At 36.0% G+C, this 24,853-nt stretch overlaps 1 protein-coding gene across 4 annotated transcripts; it reads right to left on the bottom strand.

Annotated features, from left to right (window-relative positions):
• Positions 1-2,339: 2,339 nt before the first annotated feature.
• LOC120334634 (calcium-activated chloride channel regulator 1-like) lies at positions 2,340-23,890 on the bottom strand. 4 transcript variants are annotated; one of them, XM_039402141.2, is made up of 20 exons: positions 14,729-14,860; positions 11,756-11,941; positions 10,994-11,137; positions 10,626-10,776; positions 10,168-10,309; positions 9,218-9,392; positions 8,869-9,123; positions 8,564-8,797; positions 8,180-8,299; positions 7,925-8,104; positions 5,757-6,017; positions 5,481-5,636; positions 5,012-5,117; positions 4,862-4,941; positions 4,705-4,798; positions 4,502-4,634; positions 4,058-4,194; positions 3,658-3,847; positions 3,014-3,330; positions 2,340-2,732 (listed from the first exon to the last, which is right to left on the bottom strand). In XM_039402141.2, the coding sequence occupies exons 2-20, from the start codon at positions 11,921-11,923 to the stop codon at positions 2,710-2,712; spliced, it is 3,066 nt and encodes a 1,021-aa protein (XP_039258075.2). In that variant the 5' UTR covers positions 11,924-11,941; positions 14,729-14,860; the 3' UTR covers positions 2,340-2,709. The 4 variants fall into 4 exon arrangements, with proteins under 4 accessions (XP_039258075.2, XP_077965686.1, XP_077965687.1 ...); XM_078109560.1 differs by lacking the exons at positions 4,705-4,798; positions 4,862-4,941; positions 5,012-5,117; ... (10 more) ...; positions 11,756-11,941; positions 14,729-14,860 and adding exons at positions 16,741-16,834; positions 16,898-16,977; positions 17,048-17,153; ... (9 more) ...; positions 23,057-23,200; positions 23,635-23,890; XM_078109561.1 differs by lacking the exons at positions 11,756-11,941; positions 14,729-14,860 and adding an exon at positions 23,635-23,890.
• Between the last annotated feature and the right edge of the window lie 963 nt (positions 23,891-24,853).

Genomic DNA, 24,853 nt, shown 5'->3' with positions numbered 1-24,853 from the left:
ACGGTCAGATGGCAAGAAATATCGATTATTTCAATAGTAAAAATAGTCCAATTGAACCGAATTTTGCAGGGAATGTAAATTACCGCACGAATGTTTTACCGAGCAATTTTGGCACCGTTTGGACAATAAATGGCCGAGTTATTTACGAAAATATAGTAATTTTGTCCGAAGTTAGGCGCTTTTACGGTACGGTACGGTACCAGTACGAAGCTTAATTAATAATTAACTACTACCGTACGATCTTTTCCTAATTCCAGAGATTTCAAATCTGAATCGCTAAGTTGCAGATAGGAATCTGCCTAAATCCTAAAACTACCACACGGCACCGGTTCGATAAAAAGGACTGCAAGAGGAAGACTGGCAAGAAGAGGACGCAATGACCCCACATCGAAAATAGAAAGGTGACGGGTAGGTGGAGTCCGGATTTTCGGATTTTCATCACGAAAGTCGGAGCGAAGTCTTTGAAAAAGTTATTATCATCCAAGAGAGTGAGAGAGAGAATTTAAATTTTCGTCAATTTGAAAAAGATAAAATATATAAATAATTAAAAAAGAAGAATTGAAAGTTTTGTAGATGGCTGGTTGGTTAAATGTTAGCAGCCATTAGACCATCAGCCATTCATAAAGGTAAATTCATAAAGGTATCATCCTTCAGAAGGGATGGCGAAATAAGTTAGGATAGGATTTACATATTTATCCCGGGGTAGGGGGAAACCGATAAGATTGCTTAATCACATGGCGAACCACGGCCTCTCGTCCGAATACCAGTCCAGGACGGGTATGGGATTAGTTAGCCAGTTATTTGTTTTTTCGAGAGCATGGACTTGATGGTGGAGGAAGCCGTAACCGACCAGCAGTTGCGTGAACCACCCTACGGCGACGAGGGGTCCAGCAATCCTCTCGCACATGATCATCCCCCCATGGGACTCCAACCTGCGAACCCACGAAGGATAATCAGAGATGCGGTGACGAGCGTATTCCTAACGCTTAGCACGATGCGCCACACCGCCGAGCCTGGTCGCCGAGGTCGGAATCGACTAGAATCGATTCCGAAACATTGGAATCGAGTCTCAAGATTAAAACTTGGATTGCAAACAATGTTGAACGTTTTGTGACAAGTCCGTCACATATATGTATAAACTGTTATGTTGAGTTAATACGACTATGTAGTTTTTCGCTGAAAGGCTTTTGCGTTTATTTATTTCAAAAAATCTCTATAGGTTCTGAGGAATTCGTTTTTTTGTACGATTTTGTCTACTGTGACAAATTGAATACCCATACTACTTAAATTTTAGCCATCGTGTTCATATATTTGAACATTGCCCTTTTGTTTGATTTCATAGGGTATGTTTTCTCGGTTAGCTATGTCCATGGATCAAGATTCGGAATCGGAAATTTAATAATCGAATAAACATCGAATACTTGTGAGTAGTCATACTCAACATCCTTATCCTTCAGTGATACATTCAAGTCATGCTCATTGATTTTCAGTCAGCGATGGGCTTATATTTAATTTCTACCCCGCCGATGTGCAACGATTTATTAAATCATTTTATTGATAAATTAAAAACTCTGTTTTTTTGCTGTTATTATGATAATTCTTCGGACATGCCAGACTTCAGAAGCCCGCCACACGAACTCTCAAAATGACCTGTTTAGTTGCAAAATTAAAATTGTTAACTTATTTATATTTGTCTAATTTGTTTTAACATCTGATACTAGAGAGAGAGATGCTATATTCAGACGATTGATTAAATACAGCATATACACAATAGATGGGAGCCTGACTAATCCATAACGGTTTCAAACACTGGCCCATACAAAACGATGATCAATAAATTAGGTCATTTTCTTCAATGGGACATGTTTATAATGATGCTGACGATTATTTTCTGATAGTAAATCTTTCTCCTCCATTTCTATCATAAAGGTTCCGGTGCATTAGTGACTAGACAACATTCGTGCGCTCCAGAGGTCTCCCCTTATCAGCACAATTTATACGCCTTACAAAAGTTTTATTTTAAGAATCGGCGCGTCGTGAAGTCATTTCCTTTACTGCTTTAAGTTGTTTCTCTGCCGATGTTGACTTGCATTCTACCTATTGGCATTGTCGTCACAAACATTTGTTAGTATTTTTCAAATTTAACACCTTTTATTCATAAGGGTTCGGGACCTTACTTGAAGCAAATTATATAAAAATGGCCAGAGTGTCAAGTGTGACTGTGTTTGTTTGCTCTTGTCACGCCAAGATTATAACTAGACAGCGATCGAAGACCGATGACTTATCGATCGTTCGCAGCGACGAAAATTAAGATCCAAAATCAATCTTCTGGCTTCTGGTCCGAGATATGATGAATGCACATGTAAAATTAGGAGCAGATTCAACCTGGCTTTCGTGAGATATCGCTCAAATACGAAAGTGTCTAACGGACAAACAAATACCTATCAACATACTTATCGAGATTGCTAAGTAATAAGTATCGACAGTCTACATTAATATCACAGCATTCTTACGTTAACAACTGCTTTGTGGTAAAAATTATATTGGAAATTTTATAGAGAAAAATCATTAACAAATTGACAATAAATGCATATTATAAATTATATATATCTATAAATTGTAAAAGTTATATATGTGTAATTTGTTCAAAGTATATAACCGTCTAAATATGGGTTCTTGCGAACAGACTTCTCTTGCATCTTACTTCATCTAATTTTGCATCACTGCAGTTGCTAAAAACAAACAACAATACAAGTCATTTTCGGAGAATGCTAAGAACAATTCATAAAGGTTACAATCAAAATCGTGTGAGTAAGACTATATGTGCACAATTACACAATTCTACGTGAAACACTTGCGCACAGTAAATGATCTTGCCGCGCAAGACTTCACTTGTGGGACGCACTTTATGGAACAAAATGGCGGAATATTTCATAGCGACTACTCTTGACTTGATGAATTGATCTTTGACCTTATTCCATACTTTCAGAACATAATTTAAATTTGTACCCACCGAGACTTGCAGTTAGTATCAGCAGCAAGGTTCCAATTCCAATATACAAATTTTGTCTACTTGTATTTGTTGTGGATGACAGAACCGAGCTTGTGACCACCACGGTTTTTGCGTCAGAAGATGTTGTTGAAATACTGCTCGTGATTGTATCGTCGGTTAAATTAGCTGACGTACTCAGGTAAGCTGCTGTAGAAGGACTCGATGTGGTCGTTGGAACAGCAAAAACAGGAGGTTCAAAATAATAGTTTAAAATTGCTATATTTGATATTTCTCCAACGTTGCCAGATTCATCAATAGCTTTCACTGCATAACCGAAGCTGCAGAGCAAAACATAAAAAATGGAACTTTCTCATAATAGCCATAAATCTATTGGCGCAAATTTTTTTTAAAATCAATGAATGGAAAAACATCACCTTGCACATGGCAACTCTTGTCTAAGTAAATTACGCGAAATATAGGCTATTTCAATATCGGTAATATAATATTATCAAGCATGATCACGCCATTGTTATTTGATGTTGCCACATTTTGTCCTATTCAAATGAAGACTTTCCTGTATTTTTATTATTTACGTCGAATCGTAGTTTCTGTTCATTTACTGCACTAATAATTTAGCAGAATGTATCTCAACACAAATAAATTACCTTATAGTCGTTACGTTTGCATCCGTAACATTTGGCGTTTGAACTACAATGGTTTGGGTACTTCCCGCTTCTGAGGGATTAGAAATGTTCCCTTCAAGGACGCTAGCATCGTCAATTTTTGTGCAAGTTTCATAATTAGTCAGAAGCTCGTTGACATCCCCCATAGTGTAACGAATATCATATTCTGAAGCTATTGGAAATAAATAACGGGTATTAGCTAGGATTGCACACGTTTGCAATATCAATTGAAAGGCCCGGAAGCGCAAGATACACTTGAATACACTACATATATTGGTATTCCAATTCTTTATATTAGATAATGTTATTTATAGTAGATATTTGGGATACGGTAGGCGTCTTGGCTGTTAGAACTAGGCCCTGATGCGACTAGGCAATATACCTTTTCCGCTGTCAAAATCGTCCCCTGGCGATGTGAAAACGAGCACAACACCTTGTGTGTAATCAGTGAAATTTTTCTGAGTTGCTTTCAAATCCATCACTTTACTGGGAGCCAATACGTCAGCGTGTGACCCTCCACTGTGAAGTAAGTCATTCATAAAAATGCAATTATAGCGTAGCGTAGAGACATGGTGAATTTCATAACCGAAATTTATTTATAGCAGTGCGAAGGCGCTGATTATGTATATAAATATAATATTTCACATCTACGTATTTTAAATTTGAAGTTAAAGGAATACAAATATTGGTTATTGTGAATTTGTGACAAGAGACATAATTTTTATAAAACTTACGAAGCCACGCAAATTTTATCATGTTGTGTATTCTATTCATAATTATGACAAAATATTATTATTATTTTGAAGGTAAATTGATACACTCCTACCCAGAAGGCGGAACGTAATCAAAAGATCCAGATGAAATCTGACGAGTAAAATTTCCCAATGATTCCGCTGATATACCAAACGTTGTATTTTTTGGCAGCAATGTTGGTCCATTAGGATTTGGAATAATCGTTCCTTTAATAAAATAAAGAATTCAAACAAATTCAAATGACGAACAAATGCAAATATTTTTTTTAAATATTACCGTTTTCATTTACGTATCCAGGATTATAGGCTGCTGTAGAGAGTCTTACCACACTAGAAGTGTCGTATCCCAGAAAATCGGATTGTACCTTTACCTGTTTGATGAGAAGATATTTAGAAAACAAAATAAAACGTTCAATTATATCATATTAGAATACCTTAACTGAATATTTTCCCGTGTCCGAAAATCCCGTCAAGAACCTTGAATATATTCCATCATTTATACGCACATCCGGCTCTAAAGTAACAATTCAGTTTCAATGAGTAGTTCTGCCTACGAAGGCAATTAAATAAAAATAAATACGTACCTGCACCACGATCCCAAAGTTGAATTGGGGAGCTATTTTCACCGTCAGGCTTCACAACAGTTGCTATTACTGTTGCTCCTAGTACCGGATTCAAACCTTGCGAAACCTTACAAAATCGTACATTTCATGTTACCGGCATTGTAAATTTAAAGTTTGTGAATTTGTTTCCGTATTTAGTGCTTCCTACAATACAAGTTTCTTCAATATTTTCTAAAATCTTTGATATCCGCGTTTCGAATGGAGGAATTTGAAGTTAGGCATAGCCTACTTACTTTTTACACTCCAGTCTAGAGTTAGACATAGTGACATGGCAGTGGTCTGATATAGATCAAATGTCACTAATAATGGTCACTTTAATAGTGCTCCTGATCCACTAGTCTTCGTATTTATCGCCTCAAGGCGCCCTCACAACCCCCGATTTAGCTCGACCAAGAAAAGTACCGGTACCGGTAACCGATATCTTTCCTACCTTTGCATAAACAAGCGGTTGGCCTCGTTCAAAGCTCAAAATTGACTCAACAATGATCGGTTCTACTTCATCGCTTGCAGCCATTGATGTCACGACAACTGTTATCGTCTGGGAATTGCTATCTGGCTTTTGTACATAACTTGCCCACGTTCCATACTGCAAAGAAATCGATGACTTGTTAGTACTCGTACGAAATGAGATTTACAGCTATAGGCTATCAGTATTCGTGAAGAATTCAAACAACCCTTGCTGTTACTTTACAAATATTATCCTTACCGCTGTGTTGTCGAGTCCGAATCTTAACGTTTTATAATCCACGTTGATAGAATGTACATCTGGACAAGGATTCGCAGTCATAGATTTATCGTTGGTGTAAAAGCAATTTCCATAGGGTGGAGTCAGCAAAACGCTTGGAGCAATATCGCCGTACGACCATGTATATGTGAAAACAGTGTTTCTCCCAATAGTTTCATCTATTATAATATTGTTTATAAAACTGCTGTCACTGCTTTCTAATCTGTAAGACTCACTGAGAATCTGGAAACAAATAATTCTCGGGTTATTTATTAGTATACCGGTCAGTATGTTCCCCAGCCTTTCTTTTTAGGGGGGGTGTTTCAAAATTTAGGTGGTGGTAAATAATTTGCTTTTAGAGATAAAACTAGGCTATTTGTGTTCTTAAAAAAATGGTATGTATTTAAAAAACGATGTACATGAGGGCCCCCTAAGTTGATTGACGGCGAGCCAAAATCCACAGCAGAATGAAATTGTAGGGCCAGAAAAGGGGAGCGAGGAACAGTGCGGGACGACACGGCTGGGGTTAAGGGCGCGCTTAAGCGCCCTGAGACAATTCTGAGAAATAGTTACCAAAATAGGCTCTAAGCTTGATTTTAGATACACCTAGCATCGCAGTTTGTTATGTAATGAAATCGATAATTATAATATCTAGCTGATAGAATTCCTGGGGAAAAGATAACAAGCACGGCTTTCAACCGTAAATATATACTACTACGTTTCAACAAGTAATTTGCAACTGATAGTGACTAATGAAGTTACTTGCTCATCTGGCATTGTATGAATGCCTACTTATGGCTAGTTATGTTACACATTTCTAATTTTTTGAATATGTTCGTTTGACTTTTGTATGAATTAAATTTTGAAATACGCTCGTCAACTGATCATAATGTCGCATAATGTTGTATTCCTTCAGAACTGAAATATTTTGTTGGTAAGAAGACAAATCGCTGAAGTTTGATTCTTTTCAATAAAGAAATAAAAACGCTGTCATTCATGGGAGCATAAGACTCGCTTTCTTAATATACGGCTGATATCTAAAATACTGCAGTGTAATCCTAATACCCATACGTATACATAAGATACCGGAATAATTTAGCCGTAATTGGCCCGCAGACTGCGGTTTAGAACCCCTCAGTGTGGAATCGCATCTCAAAATTAGGGGGAGTGTTTGAAATTTTAGGGGGGGTGTTCACCCCCTATATATGGGGGGTGTAGGGAAATCACTGATACCGGTATATGAAGGTGGGAAAAGAATCACGATTGAAAGTAATAAAAGAGCTATTTTACCTCTTTCGCAATTGTCACAGATAGTTTTTTTTGTTGGTTCTGTGTGTTGAAAGAATCAGAAGACTCAAGGGTTCCGGATTGTTTGTTTATTCGACGGCAACTTCACAATATAAACCTAACACAGCGTAAACAGAGGACATAACAAAACACAACCGACCTCCAGCCCGACAAAGAGATCGGAAGATTTTCTTTTACGTCTAGTGAGTGGTCGATAGTCCAGATCCGATAAAAAACATTATTAAATAAGGGGCAACCCGAATGTTCATTAACATAAAAAAAATATACCGTATTTCCAGGTGAATATGTCACTTTTCTAGACCCAAATTTGTGGCCTGATTTTGGGGGGTCGTCTCATTAGGCGAGTATGATAATTTTCAATTTTTTTCGATGTCTCCTTATTATTCGATTACGACCTTAAAATACCTTTGGCGATAGCATTCCCTGACGTGACTATGATATATGTATAATACCGTAATGTAAAGTATATTTAATTCATTGTTTTAACATAAATTCACTCGGTGGGGTATTATCGCTGACCTAAGGTTTTTTCTTGTCGTGAAATCTTCGAAATAATGAGTGGCAGCATTGCGATAAAGAGGAATTCTTGCAGCAGCAGCTCAGATATGTTTTTAAATTGCAAAAATAGGAATTAAAACAACATATAATCGTACATGGTTATGTCCACGGATTGCGTTGGAAATTTGGAGCAGTGATACTATTTGTGTTGTTCTAATCACAGATTAAATTAATCACAATTAAATCAATGAAGCATCTTATTTGCCGGGAAATACGGCATATACACACAATATAAATACGGATACTTTAGTCCGTGACACAATATTACATTGCTATGCAATTACCTGGAAGGTTTTCTTAGTGTCGTCCCCATCAGTAACTTCAGCCATTTGGTCATAAGCGTCCAGCAATGCCAGAAGATTGTCCTCGCCAGCAAAAAACCAACTTCCCCCACTTTCGATAGAAAGATCTGCAAGTTCTTGGTTCTCAGAGATGTACACAAATAATGTTTGAATTACGATTTTCTAGAAAACAAAATATCATTTTTAGAGATTGGTAATTTTTTAGGACCAATTGAAAGCAATATTCTTATGACTTACCTTTGATTTAATGTCATCCGCGACATCTGCTATTAATATAGTTGATCCCGAAGTTTCCAAACCGTCGGTCATGACAAGCAACTGCCCAGCAGCAGCATTAGCGCCACCCGCTTCTAGCATCTGAATGTTGATAATAGTAAGCAAAGATAACTGATAAAAAAATAACACTACCTCCATTAATACCAGAGATTTTATACCAAGAATAGAAAAGGCAGTTAGGCCTAAAGTTTATAGATAAATAACTTCAATGCATGCATGTTTTTAAAAACTCTTCATTCTTCCATTGAAATGAGTCAAAAACAACGTAGTACGTTTATCAATTCTGTCACAGTAGACTACCAGTACCAGCTGTCATTCGTCCAAAATGCACAGTATATGACAAACCTGAATTCCCATTTTCAACCCACATCCGATGCAAGTGCAAACACTGCAGCTTTCTCCAACATTTTTAGGGAGTTTCCTCGCTAAATTTTCTCGGCTATTCAATGTTTCTACTTTAACTAATCCACTGTTGTTCCTTGCTGATCTGTCAAACTCTATAATGCCAACGTAGGATCCGGGAGGAGCTGAGTTGACTATGAAATAATTGGCCGCTTTCTGCATTTGATCAAAACGAGTCTGAAAACATGAATTTTTTACAAACAGGAAACAAATGCTAATAGTCATATGAATGCATCAAGAATTCACACCTCCCCCGATGTTCCATCAATTCCAGCCATGCTTCCCGAAACGTCGAGTACGAGAACAAATCGCTGGGAAGCTTGCGCGATTTTCACACTAAAAATTGGATCAACTTTGTTGGAAGCTTCAGTAGGTGGATTTTTATTTCCTTGAAAATCAACAGACTCTTCAATAACATCCCACACACTTCTTAGGCCGCATAACCGGTTCTGCTGGTTTGGCGCGTTCATATTATGATTAGTTTCATCACAAAATTCAACAATCTGAACATATGTATATATAATAATATTTGCAATCTACGGCAATATATATACTACAAAAAGACAACAGATAGAGTAAAATTCAAACACAAAATACCTCTTCGTGATATTGGTAAGACATCAAGGATGTATTGTATACTACATCTGAATTTCCTGGATAGCAAATACAGTCCTCTGTATAAAGCCCATTTTCAATTTGACAACTGGATCTACCCAATCTACATTCTTCGTCTGTGCTTTCAACACAACATACCCTGAAATCTTTTGGACACCTGTAACGAAAACAAGCTCATTCACTTCATTTGTATTGTTCTTTTTTAAATAACAACCTTTCTAAATATGGGAAGAATGTCGGCATGGCTTTTGAAAGCAATTCACTAAATAACAAGGACTGCTGTCAGACTGAATTCTCTGTAAAAAGAGATGAAAAAAATCAAAAATACAGAAGCTAACTACGGCGCATGTTGTGGTCTTATGAAATGTTGTGGAGGTAATGAGAATAGTATCGTGTCGCTTCCCCAGTTTCATTACCGCTTTGGAAATTTGAGTTGGTATTCGACAAGGACCTTCAGCCCAGCGACAATTGGAAAGCGAAATAGTGGACGTAACGAAAAGGCAAAGAACGATGCGAATCATCGGGAACCCGTTCTGCCTAAGACAGGGAAATGGTAAGAAACATCATTAGAAATATTGTTGATACCATTACCATAGCAATAAAATATTTAGTAAGAGCTAATTTACACGAGTCATACGCATTGCCCCAAAAATGTAATGTAATACCGCAAGCTGCTATTCATTTTAGACTGGTCGCAACCGGGCGAAGATTCACTCATAAGGGCCGCACTCCGTCAGCAATATTTCGGCAGTTCTAACAGTTCTAAACTCGATTCTAGTAACGGATAAAATAATAAGATAAGAGCTCTTTTTCACGTTTTATGAATATCCTAAACAAAAATGGAATAATTTACTCGAATCAAATATGATATTATTTTTAAATATTTCGTCTTTATGTGTTTTTAAAGTTATTTGGATAATAACAAGACTTACTGCGTGGCTGAATTTAGCTTTTGGCCTGTGTTATCGTCAGATAAAGAATTTCCATCAACATCATCGTAAAAAGGGTTAACCTCCGATGTTTCATCAAAAACTCCCCATCTATAATGTGCCCATTCGTGAACAATTGCTTTGCCTAGAAATTCAATAAATATTATTCTTCGAAAGTGGGTTTGCCCCCAGCATTATTCCCAAATGCTTTCTAACATATATGTTTCTGTAGGTAGAATATCATATATAAATAAGTCGATAACACACACGCCAATAAAAGTTGTTACGTGATCAATATTTAGTGTGATGGATCCCTAGGTATAACCATCGATGCATAAGACTCGAGATGTACTGTGGAAATTTGTTTTGTCTCAACATAAAGATATGGAGAGGTGGGATGAATTTTAGTAAAATGAATCAGCAAACTTGTTTTAAAAATGCTAAAAAATTTAAATTCAAACCTCTCTTTCCAAAGTTCGTTACCATATGTTCGTCCAGAAAATAATTTGGTGTAAAATGAATATAAGAGCCGGGTGATCCACATCCTCCATATTGAAGAGTATAAGGGGCATCTCCGTAGCTTGGATTTGGCTTGGCAATGATGACATCAGCCTGAGATAATGATGATTGTAGGTGAGGAAAATACACGGCACAAAGTCTTATATAGCTACGACGCAAAATGGGTGGGTGGGCAACACATAATGATGGCAGAACTTCTCGTTTGTCGACAAAACTTCTACAGATATTATTATATATCGAAAGATAAGTGAAATTTGTCGTTTAAATTGATTTATTGAATTTACCAGCTTTTTATGAAGGTTTTGCTTACTTTGTCATATGTTTCGCCGTCGGACACTGTTGCTGTTGTTTTATAATTGGTCCAATTGCTTGGTACAAGAATAGTTACTTCACCAATGTAAGCTCGTTGTTTTGTGGCGGTAAACAGAATATTTGACGCCTCTCTCCATGATTCCTGATGGTATTACAAAATAAGCAAGTATTTAGGATATTTTGTAAGGTAACACATGGGGAAATGTCGTGCGCTTGCTTTCAAATTTACTTTGACATAGTATTTTACCCAGTTAGTAATAGATAGTGCGATGAGATCTTTTTATCCGGCTTCGAGAGATGTTTGATACGGAAACGTTAGCGCTGGCAAGACTTATGTTATGCAGCTTTAGTTGAAATTTAGATAATCAATATAGATTTTGGAAATCGGAAAACCGGATCTCACTACAGGAAGTTGAAAATTTTGACTCCGACTATACAGTGAGTTGGAAACAGGGCTTCGGCAATGAGTAAAAGTATACGTCTAACTTCTTTTCCACAGCCATAGCTCGTCGAAAAACATAGAAAAGTGAGAGAAAATGACATACATAAGTAGTTGGTACCTTATTAGGACCTCCTGAAGTATGCGCAGCAAAATGGCGCACAACCTGAACTCGGGTTGTGTACCAGGTTAGGTAGGGTTCAGGTTATGCGACATCTTGGTGCGCATACTTCAGGAGTAACTCTTATTATTCTAATTTCACCAAATCTTAACATTAAATCTCACTGTATTGCTGGAAAAGTCAATGTCAACTGTACATACTTTGATGCTGTCTATAAGATCGTTGCTTTCAGGTACGTGTGGATTGATGGCGATTACTATTCCGTTGTATTTATTGTCTTCCAAAATAACATTAGATTTCGAAATTTGAGCATCAGCGAAACATATCCAATTCAGCAGTAAATACAGGAGTATGCACGAAAAAGCCATTATCGGTTTACTGTATTTCTGTTTAAATAAATTCATTCTTTTCATAAATAGTTTACAGAAGGTTTCAAGTATTCACTCAACCATATAATATTAGATCAATAGCAAGTTATGCATCAAAATGGACCATTACAATTTTTACAATCGACATTATCTATAGTCTATACAACAAGATTCTAGAGTGTCGGTCTATTTCGGTATGGATATTCCCCCTATATATAGAGAACTGAAACTGTAAATCATATTTTAAAAGTACAGGATGAAACTTGTTTGCGAAACGTAATATCAAATATAATATCGAGAAACCTTTTTGTTTGCACATTGATAAAACACGATATGGGGAGTTAGAAATGCGAAGAACAAGTAAATAATAAATAACAATGTATTTGTTCAACTGATGATGGACGTTGGACGATGAAACCATAAAAATTGAAGCCAATTTTAGCGTAAATCAAGAGAAGACACCAGCAATTTGATCATATGAAAGACCGAAAGAACTTTTATATTATTATTCAGCAAATATACTTTAAATCAGGGGTTCTCAACCTTTTTTTTGTTTAGTACCCCCCGAGTCACGAAACAATCAACGCGAACCCCCAGTAACCAGACACCAAACAAAGTTGTGATATATTGACAGACAATTTGCTGCAACGACAATTTATTGACCAACTGCTGTGACTAATTAAATGTTCGTGCCCTTGTCCTCCGCCTAACTAATGAATTCTTGTAATCTCTTCCAAGTTTCGATAAGCATATCACTTTCTGCAATGCTCGCAGCGCATTCTCTTTTGAGATTTCACAGTTTGGCTGCAAAGCCGTGCATTTCAAATTGTTGCGTCACAATCATAACTACGAAAGATCAGGGAAAATCTATGCTGAGTTTCAATTGGCACGCATCTTCCTCTGGTAGTTACTTAGTTTTTCTCTGTTAAAAGATATTAAAAAAAAGCAACACACAAGAACTATACTGACAACCAAGAACCCCTGGAAATGGGTTGAGAACCCATGCTTTAAATAGAAGTAACCACGTGATTTCATTTTTGTGTCAACTTTACGACTGGGGATAATGGTTTTGCGTGAATACATCGCTTTTTTCAAATTAAATTCTAGTTTGTTCACCTACTTATTTTTATGACTAATAAAGTCATCGTCGACCCAGAGACCCTCAAAGGTATAAAAAATATCTCTTTCCAAATACTTCAAAAAAAACTTTTTTTAATTTCTATTTAAAATACACAAGGTAATGATTGCAATTTCAAACAAATGGTCAAATCGAATTTTATTGCTACCACTAAAAACGTTGGTATTTTCATGTTCAACTAAAAGAATAGTATGGAACATTTATTAAAAGTAGTTTATTATCTTTTCTCTTTGGTCACCCATATTTCGTAAGAAGTAAGCATCAATATCCTAGCATTCAGAAGATGCCGTGACAACCGCTTATAACATGGTGCAATTCGACCAGGTACACGACATATCTCGTCTTCAATGGGTCAAATATTTGAGTGGTGTACAAATTGGTTCCATTACATTTGAACCCATGACAATTGCACCTGTATGCTATTGCACCTATGGAATTTTTTTTTGTTTCACGGGTAGTTAAACCCATACTAACCCTAACCCATGGGTTTTATAGCACCCGCATATAGATTGAACCCGTGGATATACGGATGGGTTCAAATGTACGGTCACCGTACAAATTACGTTTCGGTCTGCCGCTCAAGGGTCGCTCAGCAAAGCTAACGCTTTTGTTAAACGAGTCGGCGAAGTAAGTAATGGCAGTACAGTCAGATGGGTAATTGAACTCAAGCGTATGCGCAGTCTAATTGCTAAGAAAACCACCCGATTCCAGCTTTTAATTCGTGTTAACAACATTTTTTTCATCTCGAGTACAGGTTTAGAATCAATCAATCAATCGTCATTTATTCGCCAACACAATCAATATAAATATATCACGGAAATATTGCAAGATATAAAGTAAATGAAAAGAGACGAATATCATATGTGTGACAGGAGTCGCGAGAGACTTCAAAAGGTCTTCAAGCAGCGACACCTACGATGCTGATTCAGCTTATTGAATAAATATAGTTAAAGCCTAGAAACGTCGATTTCGACTCCGGGTAACACAACTTGGGCCAAACTATTTTTTGTTAATGCATGTTGTTTAGCTTCAGTTCATATTTTGGTATTCTACTGTATATTTTTGGGTCATGTCAAATATATTTAACAATGTCTTGCACATATAGAAGTTTAAGCGCCATAATACGAGAAGCTTAAATCGTATATTGCTGATCCGATTCTTCCTTCAGAGAAATACTAAACACAAGGCTCCACGCTTTTTTCTCAAACGAGCGTTACTCTAATATTTTATAAAATAAAATCACCAATAAATCAACAATGCATACATTTAAAAAAATAACTTGGAGTTAGATATGTATATTCTAATTTGTTTAAAGTATATAATCGTCTGAATATGTGTTCTTGTAAACGGCGTGCTCGTACATCTTACTTTGTCTAATTTCGCATAGCCAACACGAGAGTATAATCACTGCAGTTGCTAAAAACAAACAAAAATACTTTAGAAGGCATTTTCAGTATACAGTATGCTATGCAAAGAAGCTAACAATCAAAATCGTGTGATAGGCCTACTGACGAGTAAGACTATACGTGTCCAATCACACAATCCGCAGTAAATATTCCAGACTTCACTTGTTGGACGCACTTTATGGAACAAAATGGCGGAATATTTCACGACTATTTTTAGACCTTTTTCCATACTTTCAGAACATAATTTAAATTTGTACCCACCGAGGCTTGCCGTTAGTATCAGCAGCAAGGTTCCAATTCCAATATACAAATTTTGTCTATTTGTATTTGTTGTGGATGATAGAACCGAGCTTGTGACCACCATGGTTTTTGCGTCAGGAGATGTTGTTGAAATACTGTTTTGTCTATTTGTTGTGGATGACAGAACCGAGCTTGTGACCACCATGGTTTTTGCGTCAGGAGATGTTGTTGAAATACTGCTCGTGATTGTATCGTCGGTCAAATTAGCTGACGTACTCATGTAAGCTGCTGTAGAAGAACTTGCTGTGGTCGTTGGAACAGCAAAAACAGGTGGTTCAAAATAATAGTTTAAAATTGCTATATTTGATATTTCTCCAACGTTGCCAGATTCGTCAATAGCTTTCACTGCATAACCAAAGCTGCAGAGCAAAACATAAAAATGGAACTTTTTAATAATAACAATAAATCTATTTGCGCAACAATTTTTAAAATGAATGAATGAAAATACTTCACCTTGCACATCGCAACTCTTGTCTAAGTAAATTACGCGAAATTTATGGGCTATATTAATATCGGTAATATAATATTATCCAGCGTGATCACGCCATTGTTTTTTGATGTTGCCACATTTTATCCTATTCAAATGAAGACTTTTCTGTATATTTATAATTTATGTTGAATTGTAGTTTCTGTTCATTTACTGCACTAATAATTTAACAGAATGCATCTCAACACAAACAATTACCTTACAGTCGTTACGTTTTCATCCGTAACATATGGTGTTTGAACTACAATGGTTTGGGTACTTCCCGCTTCTGAGGGATTAGAAATGTTTCCTTCAATGACGCTAGCATCGTCAATCTTCAGGCATGTTTCATAATTAGTCAGAAGCTTGTTGACATCCCCCATAATGTAACGAATATCATATTCTGATGCTATTTGAAATAAATAGAATTAAACGCTTTTCCTTGAAGTCTTTGCTGGGGCACGTATGGACGCCTTACATAGCGGGTATTAGCTAGGATTACACACGAAGTGCCTGGACGCGCAAGTTACACTCAAATACACTGGTTTCATTATATTTGAACCCCCGTACATTTGAACCCACGAAAATTGCATCTGCATACAATTGCACCTTTTTTCCGATATTTGAACTCATACTAACCCTAACCCATGGATTTTAGCACCATCATATAGATTAAACCCGCGGATATACAGGTGCAAATGTATGGGTTCAAATGTACGTGGGTTCAAATGTACGTTCACCAAATACACTACATATATTGGTATTCCAATTCTTTATATTAGAATTAGATAATGTTATTTATATGAGATACTTGGGATACGGTAGGCGTCTTGTCTGCTGGAACTAGGCCTTCGTGCAACTAGGCAATATACCTTTTCCGCTGTCAAAATCGTCTCCTGGCGATGTGAAAACGAGCACAACACCTTGTGTGTAATCGTTGAAATTTTTCTGAGTTGCTTTCAAATCCATCACTTTACTGGGAGCCAATACGTCAGTGTGTGACCCTCCACTGTAAAACAAGTCATTCATAAAAATGCAATGATAGCGTAGAGACATGGTGAGTTTCATAACCGAAATTTATTTATAGCAGTGCGAAGACGCTGATTATGTATATAATATTTCATATCTACGTATTTTAAATTGAGAGTTAAAAGAATACAAAATGTAGTTACTGTGAATTTGTGACACGAGACATAATTTTTATAAAACTTACGAAGCCACGCAAAATTTTATCATGTTGTGTATTCTATTCATAATCATGACAAAATATTATTAATATTTTAAAGGTAAATTGATACACTCCTACCCAGAAGTCGGAACGTAATCAAAAGATCCAGCTGAAATCTGACGAGTAAAATTTCCCAATGATTCCGCTGATATACCAAACGTTGTATTTTTTGGCTGCAATGTTGGTCCATTTGGGTTTGGAATAATCGTTCCTGTAATAAAAAAGAGAATTCAAACAAATTCAAATGACGAACAAATGCAAATATTTTTTAAATATTACCGTTTTCATTTACGTATCCTGGATTATAGGCTGCTGTAGAGAGTCTTACCACACTAGAAGTGTCGTATCCCAGAAAATCGGATTGTACCTTTACCTGTTTGATAAGAAGATATTTAGAAAACAAAATAAAACGTTCAAATATATCATATTAGAATACCTTAACTGAATATTTTCCCGTGTCCGAAAATCCCGTCAAGAACCTTGAATATATTCCATCATTTATACGCACATCCGGCTCTAAAGTAAAAATTCAGTTTTAATGAGTAGTTCTGCCTACGAAGGCAATTAAATAAAAATAAATACGTACCTGCACCACGATCCCAAAGTTGAATGGGGGAGCTATTTTCACCGTCAGGCTTCACAACAGTTGCTATTACTGTTGCTCCTAGTACCGGATTCAAACCTTGCGAAACCTTACAAAATCGTACATTTCATGTTACCGGCATTGTAAATTTGAAGTTTGTGAATTAGTTTCCGTAATTAGTGCTTCTTACAATACAAGTTAATCAATATTTTGTAAAATCTCTGATATTTGCGTTTCGAATGGAGGAATTTGTCAGTGGTCTGATATAGATTAAATTAATTGTCACTAATAATGGTCACTTTAACAGTGCTCCTGATCCACTAGTCTTCGTATTTACCGCCCCAATGCGCCCTCACAAACCCCGATTTCGTGCGACCAAGAAAAGTACCGGTAACCAATATCGTTCCTACCTTTGCATAAACAAGCGGTTGGCCTCGTTCAAAGCTCAAGATTGACTCAACAATGATCGGTTCTACTTCATCGCTTGCAGCCATTGATGTCACTACAACTGTTATTGTCTGAGAATTGATATCTGGTTTTTCCACATAACTTGCCCACGTTCCATACTGCAAAGAAATCGATGACTTGTTAGTACTCCTATGGAATGAGATTTACAGCTAGGCTATCAGTATTAGTAAAGAATTCAAACAACCCTTGCTGTTACTTTACAAATATTATCCTTACCGCTGTGTTGTCGAGTCCGAATCTTAACGTTTTATAATCCACGTTGATAGAATGTACATCTGGACAAGGATTCGCAGTCATAGATTTATCGTTGGTGTAAAAGCAATTTCCATAGGGTGGAGTCAGCAAAACGCTTGGAGCAATATCGCCGTACGACCATGTATATGTGAAAACAGTGTTTCTCCCAATAGTTTCATCTATTATAATATTGTTTATAAAACTGCTGTCACTGCTTTCTAATCTGCAGGACTCACTGAGAATCTGGAAACAAATAATTCTCGGGTTATTTATTGGACACGAAGTGGACATAACGATCGTTTCAAAATTTTGTTGTTATTGTTATTGGACACGTTTAGTGGCCATAACGATCGTTTCAAAATTTTGTTGTTATTGTTATTGTTGTTATTGTTATTATTGTTATTTGTCTCCGTCTCCATTTTTGAAAAATCGCTTTTCTCTCCGAATACTGGACCAATTGCTTTGATATTTTCAGTGGTTAAAGATAAAATTTTTCTTCAGAAGGCTATTATTTTTTTTTCTTGCTATGACGTCATCAAAATTATTGCCACTGGGTGGCGCTACGTGTCCATATATTTGAGCATAGCTCTCTTGTTGTTATTTGTCTCCGTCTCCATTTTTAAAAAATCGCTTTTCTCTTCGAATACTGGACCAATTGCTTTGAAATTTTCACTGGTTAAAGACAAAATTTTTCTCCAGAAGGCTATTACTTTTTTTTCTCGCTATGACGTCATCAAAATTATTCCCACTGGGTGGCGCTACGTGTCCATATATTTGAGCATAGCTCTCTTGTTAGTATATATGAAAGTGGGAAAAGAATCACGATTGAAAGTAATAAAAGAGTCATTTTACCTCTTTCGCAATTGTCACAGATAGTTGTTTTTGTTGGTTCTATGTGTTGAAAGAATCAGAAGACTCAAGAGTTCCGAATTGATTGTTTATTTGACGGCAACTTCACAATATAAACCTAACATAGCGTAAACAGAGTACTCAACAAAACACAACCGACCTCCAGCCCGACGGCCGGACAAAGAGGTCGAAAGACACAGTTTTTCTCTTACGACTAGTGAGTGGTCGGAGTCCAGATCCGATAAAAAACATTATTAAATAAGGGTCAACCCAACTGTTTATAAACATAAAAAATACTGTATACCGTATTTCCCGGCGAATAAGTCGCTTTTCTAGACCCAAATTTTTGGCCCGATTTTGGGGGAGTCGTCTTATTAGGCGAGTATGATAATTTTTAATTTTTTTTGGTGTCTCCTGATTATTCAATTACGACCTTAAAATACCTTCGCCGATAGCACCCCCTGACCCGACTATATGATATATGTATAATACCGTAATGTAAAGTATATTTAATTAATTCATTTGTATAACATAAATTTAACTCGGTGGGGTATTATCGCTGACTTGAGTTTTTTCCTGTCATGAAGAATAATGAGGGGCAGCATTGCGATAAAGCGGACTTGTTGCAGCTGCAGCTCAGATATGTTTTTAAATTGCAAAAATAGGAATCAAAACAACATATAATCGTACATGTTAATTCCATGAATGGCGTTGGAAATTTGGAGCAGTGATACTATTTATGTTTTTCCAATCACAAATTAAATTGATCACAATTAAATCAATGAAGCAACAAATTTCGTTTCGTAGAGATTTCCATGTGATGAATATGTATGTTTCATATATACACTTTACATGTATATTTATTTATAAAAACTAAAAAATATAATCAAGTATATATATAGTGTATCCCAACATTATTATGTCCGCAGATTGCTGTGTTATTTTAGATCGACAATGTTCTTATATACGTTGAACACAATTAGATTGAAATTGAAGGACAGTTCGAATACCAGTAGTTGCTATGTATTGAATATGACACTATAAGAAAAAGTCATAATAGGCTATTTTAACCAATGCGCAAACGCGGCCACCGCCCAAAAGCCTTCGCATGGTAATTTGAGATTCCGATGTTGATGAGGTTTTACCACTCGTCTTATTGGCAGGTTATATGCTAAAAACCATTTTTTTCAGGCTTAAAAACGAGCCTTGTCTTATTTGCCGGGAAATACGGTATATACACACAATATAAACACGGACACTTTAGTCCGTGACACAATATTACATTGCTATGCAATTACCTGGAAGGTTTTCTTAGTGTCGTCCCCATCAGTAACTTCAGCCATTTGGTCATAAGCGTCCAGCAATGCTAGAAGATTATCCTCCCCAGCAAAAAACCAACTTCCCCCACTTTCGATAGAAAGATCTGCAAGTTTTTGATTCTCAGAGTTGTACACAAATAATGTTTGAATTACGACTTTCTAGAAAAAAAATATCTAATTTTTAGAGATTGTTAATTTTCAACACCAACGAAAGCAATGTTTTTATGACTTACTTTTGATTTAATTTCATCCGCGACATCTCTTATGTATATAGTTGATCCCGAACTTTCAATACCATCGGTCATGACAAGCAGCTGCCCAGCAGCAGCATCAGCACCATCAGCTTCCAGCATCTGAATATTTATTTATCAGTAAGCAAAAATATACCGTTAACTGATAAAAAAAATACCACTACATTCATCAATAACAGAGATTTTATAGAAGCAGAATTAAAGGGCAGTTCGGCCTAAATGTTTTTGAATAAATTATTTCAATGCATGCATGTTCTTAAAAACACCTCATTCTTCCATTGAATTAAGTCAAAAATGACGTAGTACGTTTATCAATTCTGTCACAGTAGACTACCGGTACCAGCTGTCATTCGTCCAAAACGCACAGTATATGACAAACCTGAATTCCCATTTTCAACCCACATCCGATGCAAGTGCAAGAACCGCAGCGTTCTCCAACAATTTTAGGGAGTTTCTTCGCTAAATTTTCTCGACTATTCCATGTTTCTACTTTCACTAATCCACTGTTGTTCCTTGCCGATTTGTCAAACTCTATTATGCCAATGTACGACCCGGGAGGAGCTGAGTTGACTATAAAATAATTGGCCGCTTTCTGCATTTGATCAAAACGAGTCTGAAAACATGAATGCTTTACAAAAAGGGAAAAAATGCTAATAGCCATATGAATGCATCAAGAATTCACACCTCCCCCGATGTTCCATCAATTCCAGCCATGCTTCCCGAAACGTCGAGTACGAGAACAAATCGCTGGGAGTCTTGCGCAATTTTCACACTGAAAATTGGATCAACTTTGTTGGAAGCTTCAGTAGGTGGATTTTTATTTCCTTGAAAATCAACGGACTCTTCAATAACATCCCACACACTTCTTAGGCCACACAACCGGTTCTGCTGGTTTGGCGCGTTCATATTATGATTAGTTTCATCACAAAATTCAACAATCTGAACATATGTATATATATATAATAATATTTGCAATCTACGGAAATATATATACTACAAAAAGACAACAGATAGAGTAAAATTCAAACACAAAATACCTCTTCGTGATATTGGTAAGACATCAAGGATGTATTGTATCTTACATCTGAATTTCCTAGATAGCAAATACAATCTTCTGTATAAAGCCCATTTTCAATTTGACAACTGGATGTACCCAATCTACATTCTTGGTTTGTGTTTTCAACACAACATACCCTGAAATCTTTTGGACACCTGTTACGAAAACAATTTCAGAACTCCTTCACTTCGTTTGTAATGTACTTTTTTAAATAATAACTTTTCTAAAGATGGGAAAGAACATGGCCTTTGAAAGCAATTTACCAAATAACAAGGGCTGCTGTCAGACTGAATTCTCTGTAATAAGAGATAGAAGTATCAAAAATACGGAGACTAACTACGACGCACGTTATGGTCTTATGAAAGTTGTGTAGGCGATAGGAATAGTATCGTGTCGCTTCCCTCGTTTTATTACCACTATGGAAATTTGGGTTGGTTTTCGACAAGAACCCTCAGCCCTGCGGTAATGAAACAGTGAAACAATTGTACGTAACAAAAAGGCAGAGAGGACTTATAAAATATCGGCGATGCGAATCATCGAGGCACCGTTACATCATTAGAAATATTGTTGATACCACACGATTGATAGATAGATTTGGTAAGAGCTAATTTACACGAGTCAAATGCATTGCCATAAAATGTAATATAATACCGCCAGCAGCTATTCATTTTAGGCTGGTCACCACAACCAGGCCCAAGATTCATATATAAGGGCCGTACTTCGCCATCAGTATTCTGGTCGGTTGCCAATTAGTAAACTATAAATAAGTCATTGATTCGAGTAACAGGTAAAACACGGTACAATAATAAAGTAAGGGATATTTTTTACTTTTTTTCAATATCTTAAACAAAAATGAAATAATTTACTATTTCATTCGATTCAAATATGATTTTATTTTCAAATATTTCGACGTTATGTGCTTTTAAAGTCATTTGGATAATAACAAGACTTACTGCGTGGCTGAATTTAGATATTGGCCTGTATTATCGTCATATAAAGAATTTCCATCAACATCATCATAGAATGGATTAGCCTCCGATGTTTCATCAAAAATTCCCCATCTATAATGGGCCCATTCGTGAACAATTGCTTTGCCTAGAAAATTCAACGATATTATCCTTGAAAAGTGAAATCGTCCACAGCTTTATCCCTAAATGCTTTCTAACATATATGTTTCTGTAGTTAGAATATTATATTAGTCGATATATACACGCCAATAAAAGTGGTTAAGTGATGGAAATTTGGTGTAATAGAACCCTAGGTATTTCTAATCTTAGAACACTATTAGCGTCCATCCATGCATCTATGCAGTAAGGCAGATGTGACTCTATTCAAGATGTCATGACTCGCGACGTACTATTAAATTTTGGCAGGCGTCAACAAAAATTTTAAGGGATGAGTGGAATGAAATTTTAGAAAACTTAATAAATGTATCCGCAAAAATGCTGAAAAATTTAAATTCAAACCTCTTTTTCCAAAGTTCGTTACCATATGTTCGTCCAGAAAATAATTTGGTGTAAAATGAATATAAGAGCCGGGTGATTCACATCCTCCATATTGAAGAGTATAAGGGGCGTCTCCGTAGCTTGGATTTGGTTTGGCAATGATGACATCAGCCTGAGATAATGATGATTGTAGGTGGGGAAAATACACGGCACAAAGTCTTATATAGCTACGACGCAAAATGGGTGGGTGGGCAACACATAATGATGGCAGAACTTCTCGTTTGTCGACAAAACTTTTACGGATATTATTATATATCTTAAGTTAAGTGAAATTTGTCGTTTAAATTGATTTATTGAATTTACCAGCTTTTAATGAAAGTTTCGCTTACTTTGTCATATGTTTCGCCGTCGGACACTGTTGCTGTCTCTTTATATTTGGTCCAATTGCTTGGTACAAGAATAGTTATTTCACCAATGTAAGCTCGTTGTTTTGTGGCAGAAAACAAAATAGTGGACGCTTGCTTCCACGATTCCTGAAGGTATCACAAAATAAGCAAGTATTTAGGATATTTTGTAAGGTAACACATGGGGAAATGTCGTGCACCTGCTTTCGAATTTAGTTTAACATACTAGTAATAGAAGAATGTGTGATGAGATATTTTCATCCGACTTCAAGAAATATTTAATACGGAAATGTAAGTGCTGATGAGCATTTTGCAGTTTTAGTTGAAAATGTAGACATTCAATCTCGATATTGGATAGGGTTGAAATTTTGACACCGAGTATAAGTAAATTCTAAATAGCTTTAGAAATATACGCCTAATTACGATTCCACACCCATAGCTATAGTATATATAGAGAGAAATTACATAAGTCCTATTATGTGTCCTATTATTTTAAATTCACCAAATTTTAACATTAAATTCCACTGTATTGCAGGAAAAATCAATGTCAACTGCGTACATACTTTGATGCTGTCGATAAGCTCGTTGCTTTCAGGTACATGTGGATTGATGGCGATCACAATTCCGTCATACTTGTTGTCTTTCAGAATAACATTCGATTTCGAAATTTCAGCATTAGAAAAATATCCCCAATTCAGCAGTAAATACAGGAGTATGCACAAAAAATCCATTATCGTATTATTGTATTCTGTTTGAATAAATGCATTCTTTTCATAACTATTCGACAGAAGGCTTCAAGTACTCCATCAACCATATAATATTTTTAACAGCATATCATATTATTATACATCAAAATAGATCATTACAATTCACATATTTGACACTATCTATACAACAGGATTCTAGAGTGTCGGTCTATTTCGGTAGGGATATTTTCCCCATATATAGAGAACTGAAACTGTAAATCATATTTTAAGATTACAGGATGAAGCTTGTTTTCGAAACCTAATATTGACTCCAATATTGAGAAACCTTTTCGTTTGCACTGTGATAAAACAACGTCACGATATGGGGAGTTAGAAATGCGAAGCACAAGTAATTAACAATGTATTTGTTCAACTAACTAACCTGTATATTCTATATTGTTGGACGATGAAACAATAAAAAATGAAGCCAATTTTGGGGTAAATCAAAATAAGACACCAACAAATTGATCATATGCAAACCTTATATGGGTTAAACATTCTAGTCATGATACTACATTTTATTTCAAATGCACATCAAACTGTTATGTTATTTTTTATTAACTATTTGATTTTTGTCATCAATGCGCTATCATTATTATTTTAAGGTTATTCTAAGGATTTTTGCTAGATGTAAACTATATTGTATCTATTAATGATTCACAAGGCAAACGAAAAGCGATAAAACTTTTATTATTTTAGTATTCAGCAAAAATATATACTTTGATTAAACGTAACCACGTGATTTTATTTTTGTGTCATCTTGACGACTGGGGATAATGATTATGCGTGAATACATCGCTTTGTTCAAATTCAGTTATAGTTTGATTACCTACTTATTTTTATTATTAATATGTCATCGACCCATAGATCCTCCCAAGGCATAAGAATTGTCCGTTTTCAATACTTTTTTTTTTTAATTTTTATTGCCTGACGACATAACGCTTTTTTCTATTCCAAATATAAAAGGAATGTTGACAATATCAAACAAACCGTGAAATCTAAAAGTTTATTGTTACCCCTAAAGACGCGGATATTG

Source organism: Styela clava, chromosome 15, assembly GCF_964204865.1.
Source record: "Styela clava chromosome 15, kaStyClav1.hap1.2, whole genome shotgun sequence".
Lineage (NCBI taxonomy): Eukaryota > Metazoa > Chordata > Ascidiacea > Stolidobranchia > Styelidae > Styela > Styela clava.
This window is presented reverse-complemented; position numbering and strand designations above follow the sequence as displayed.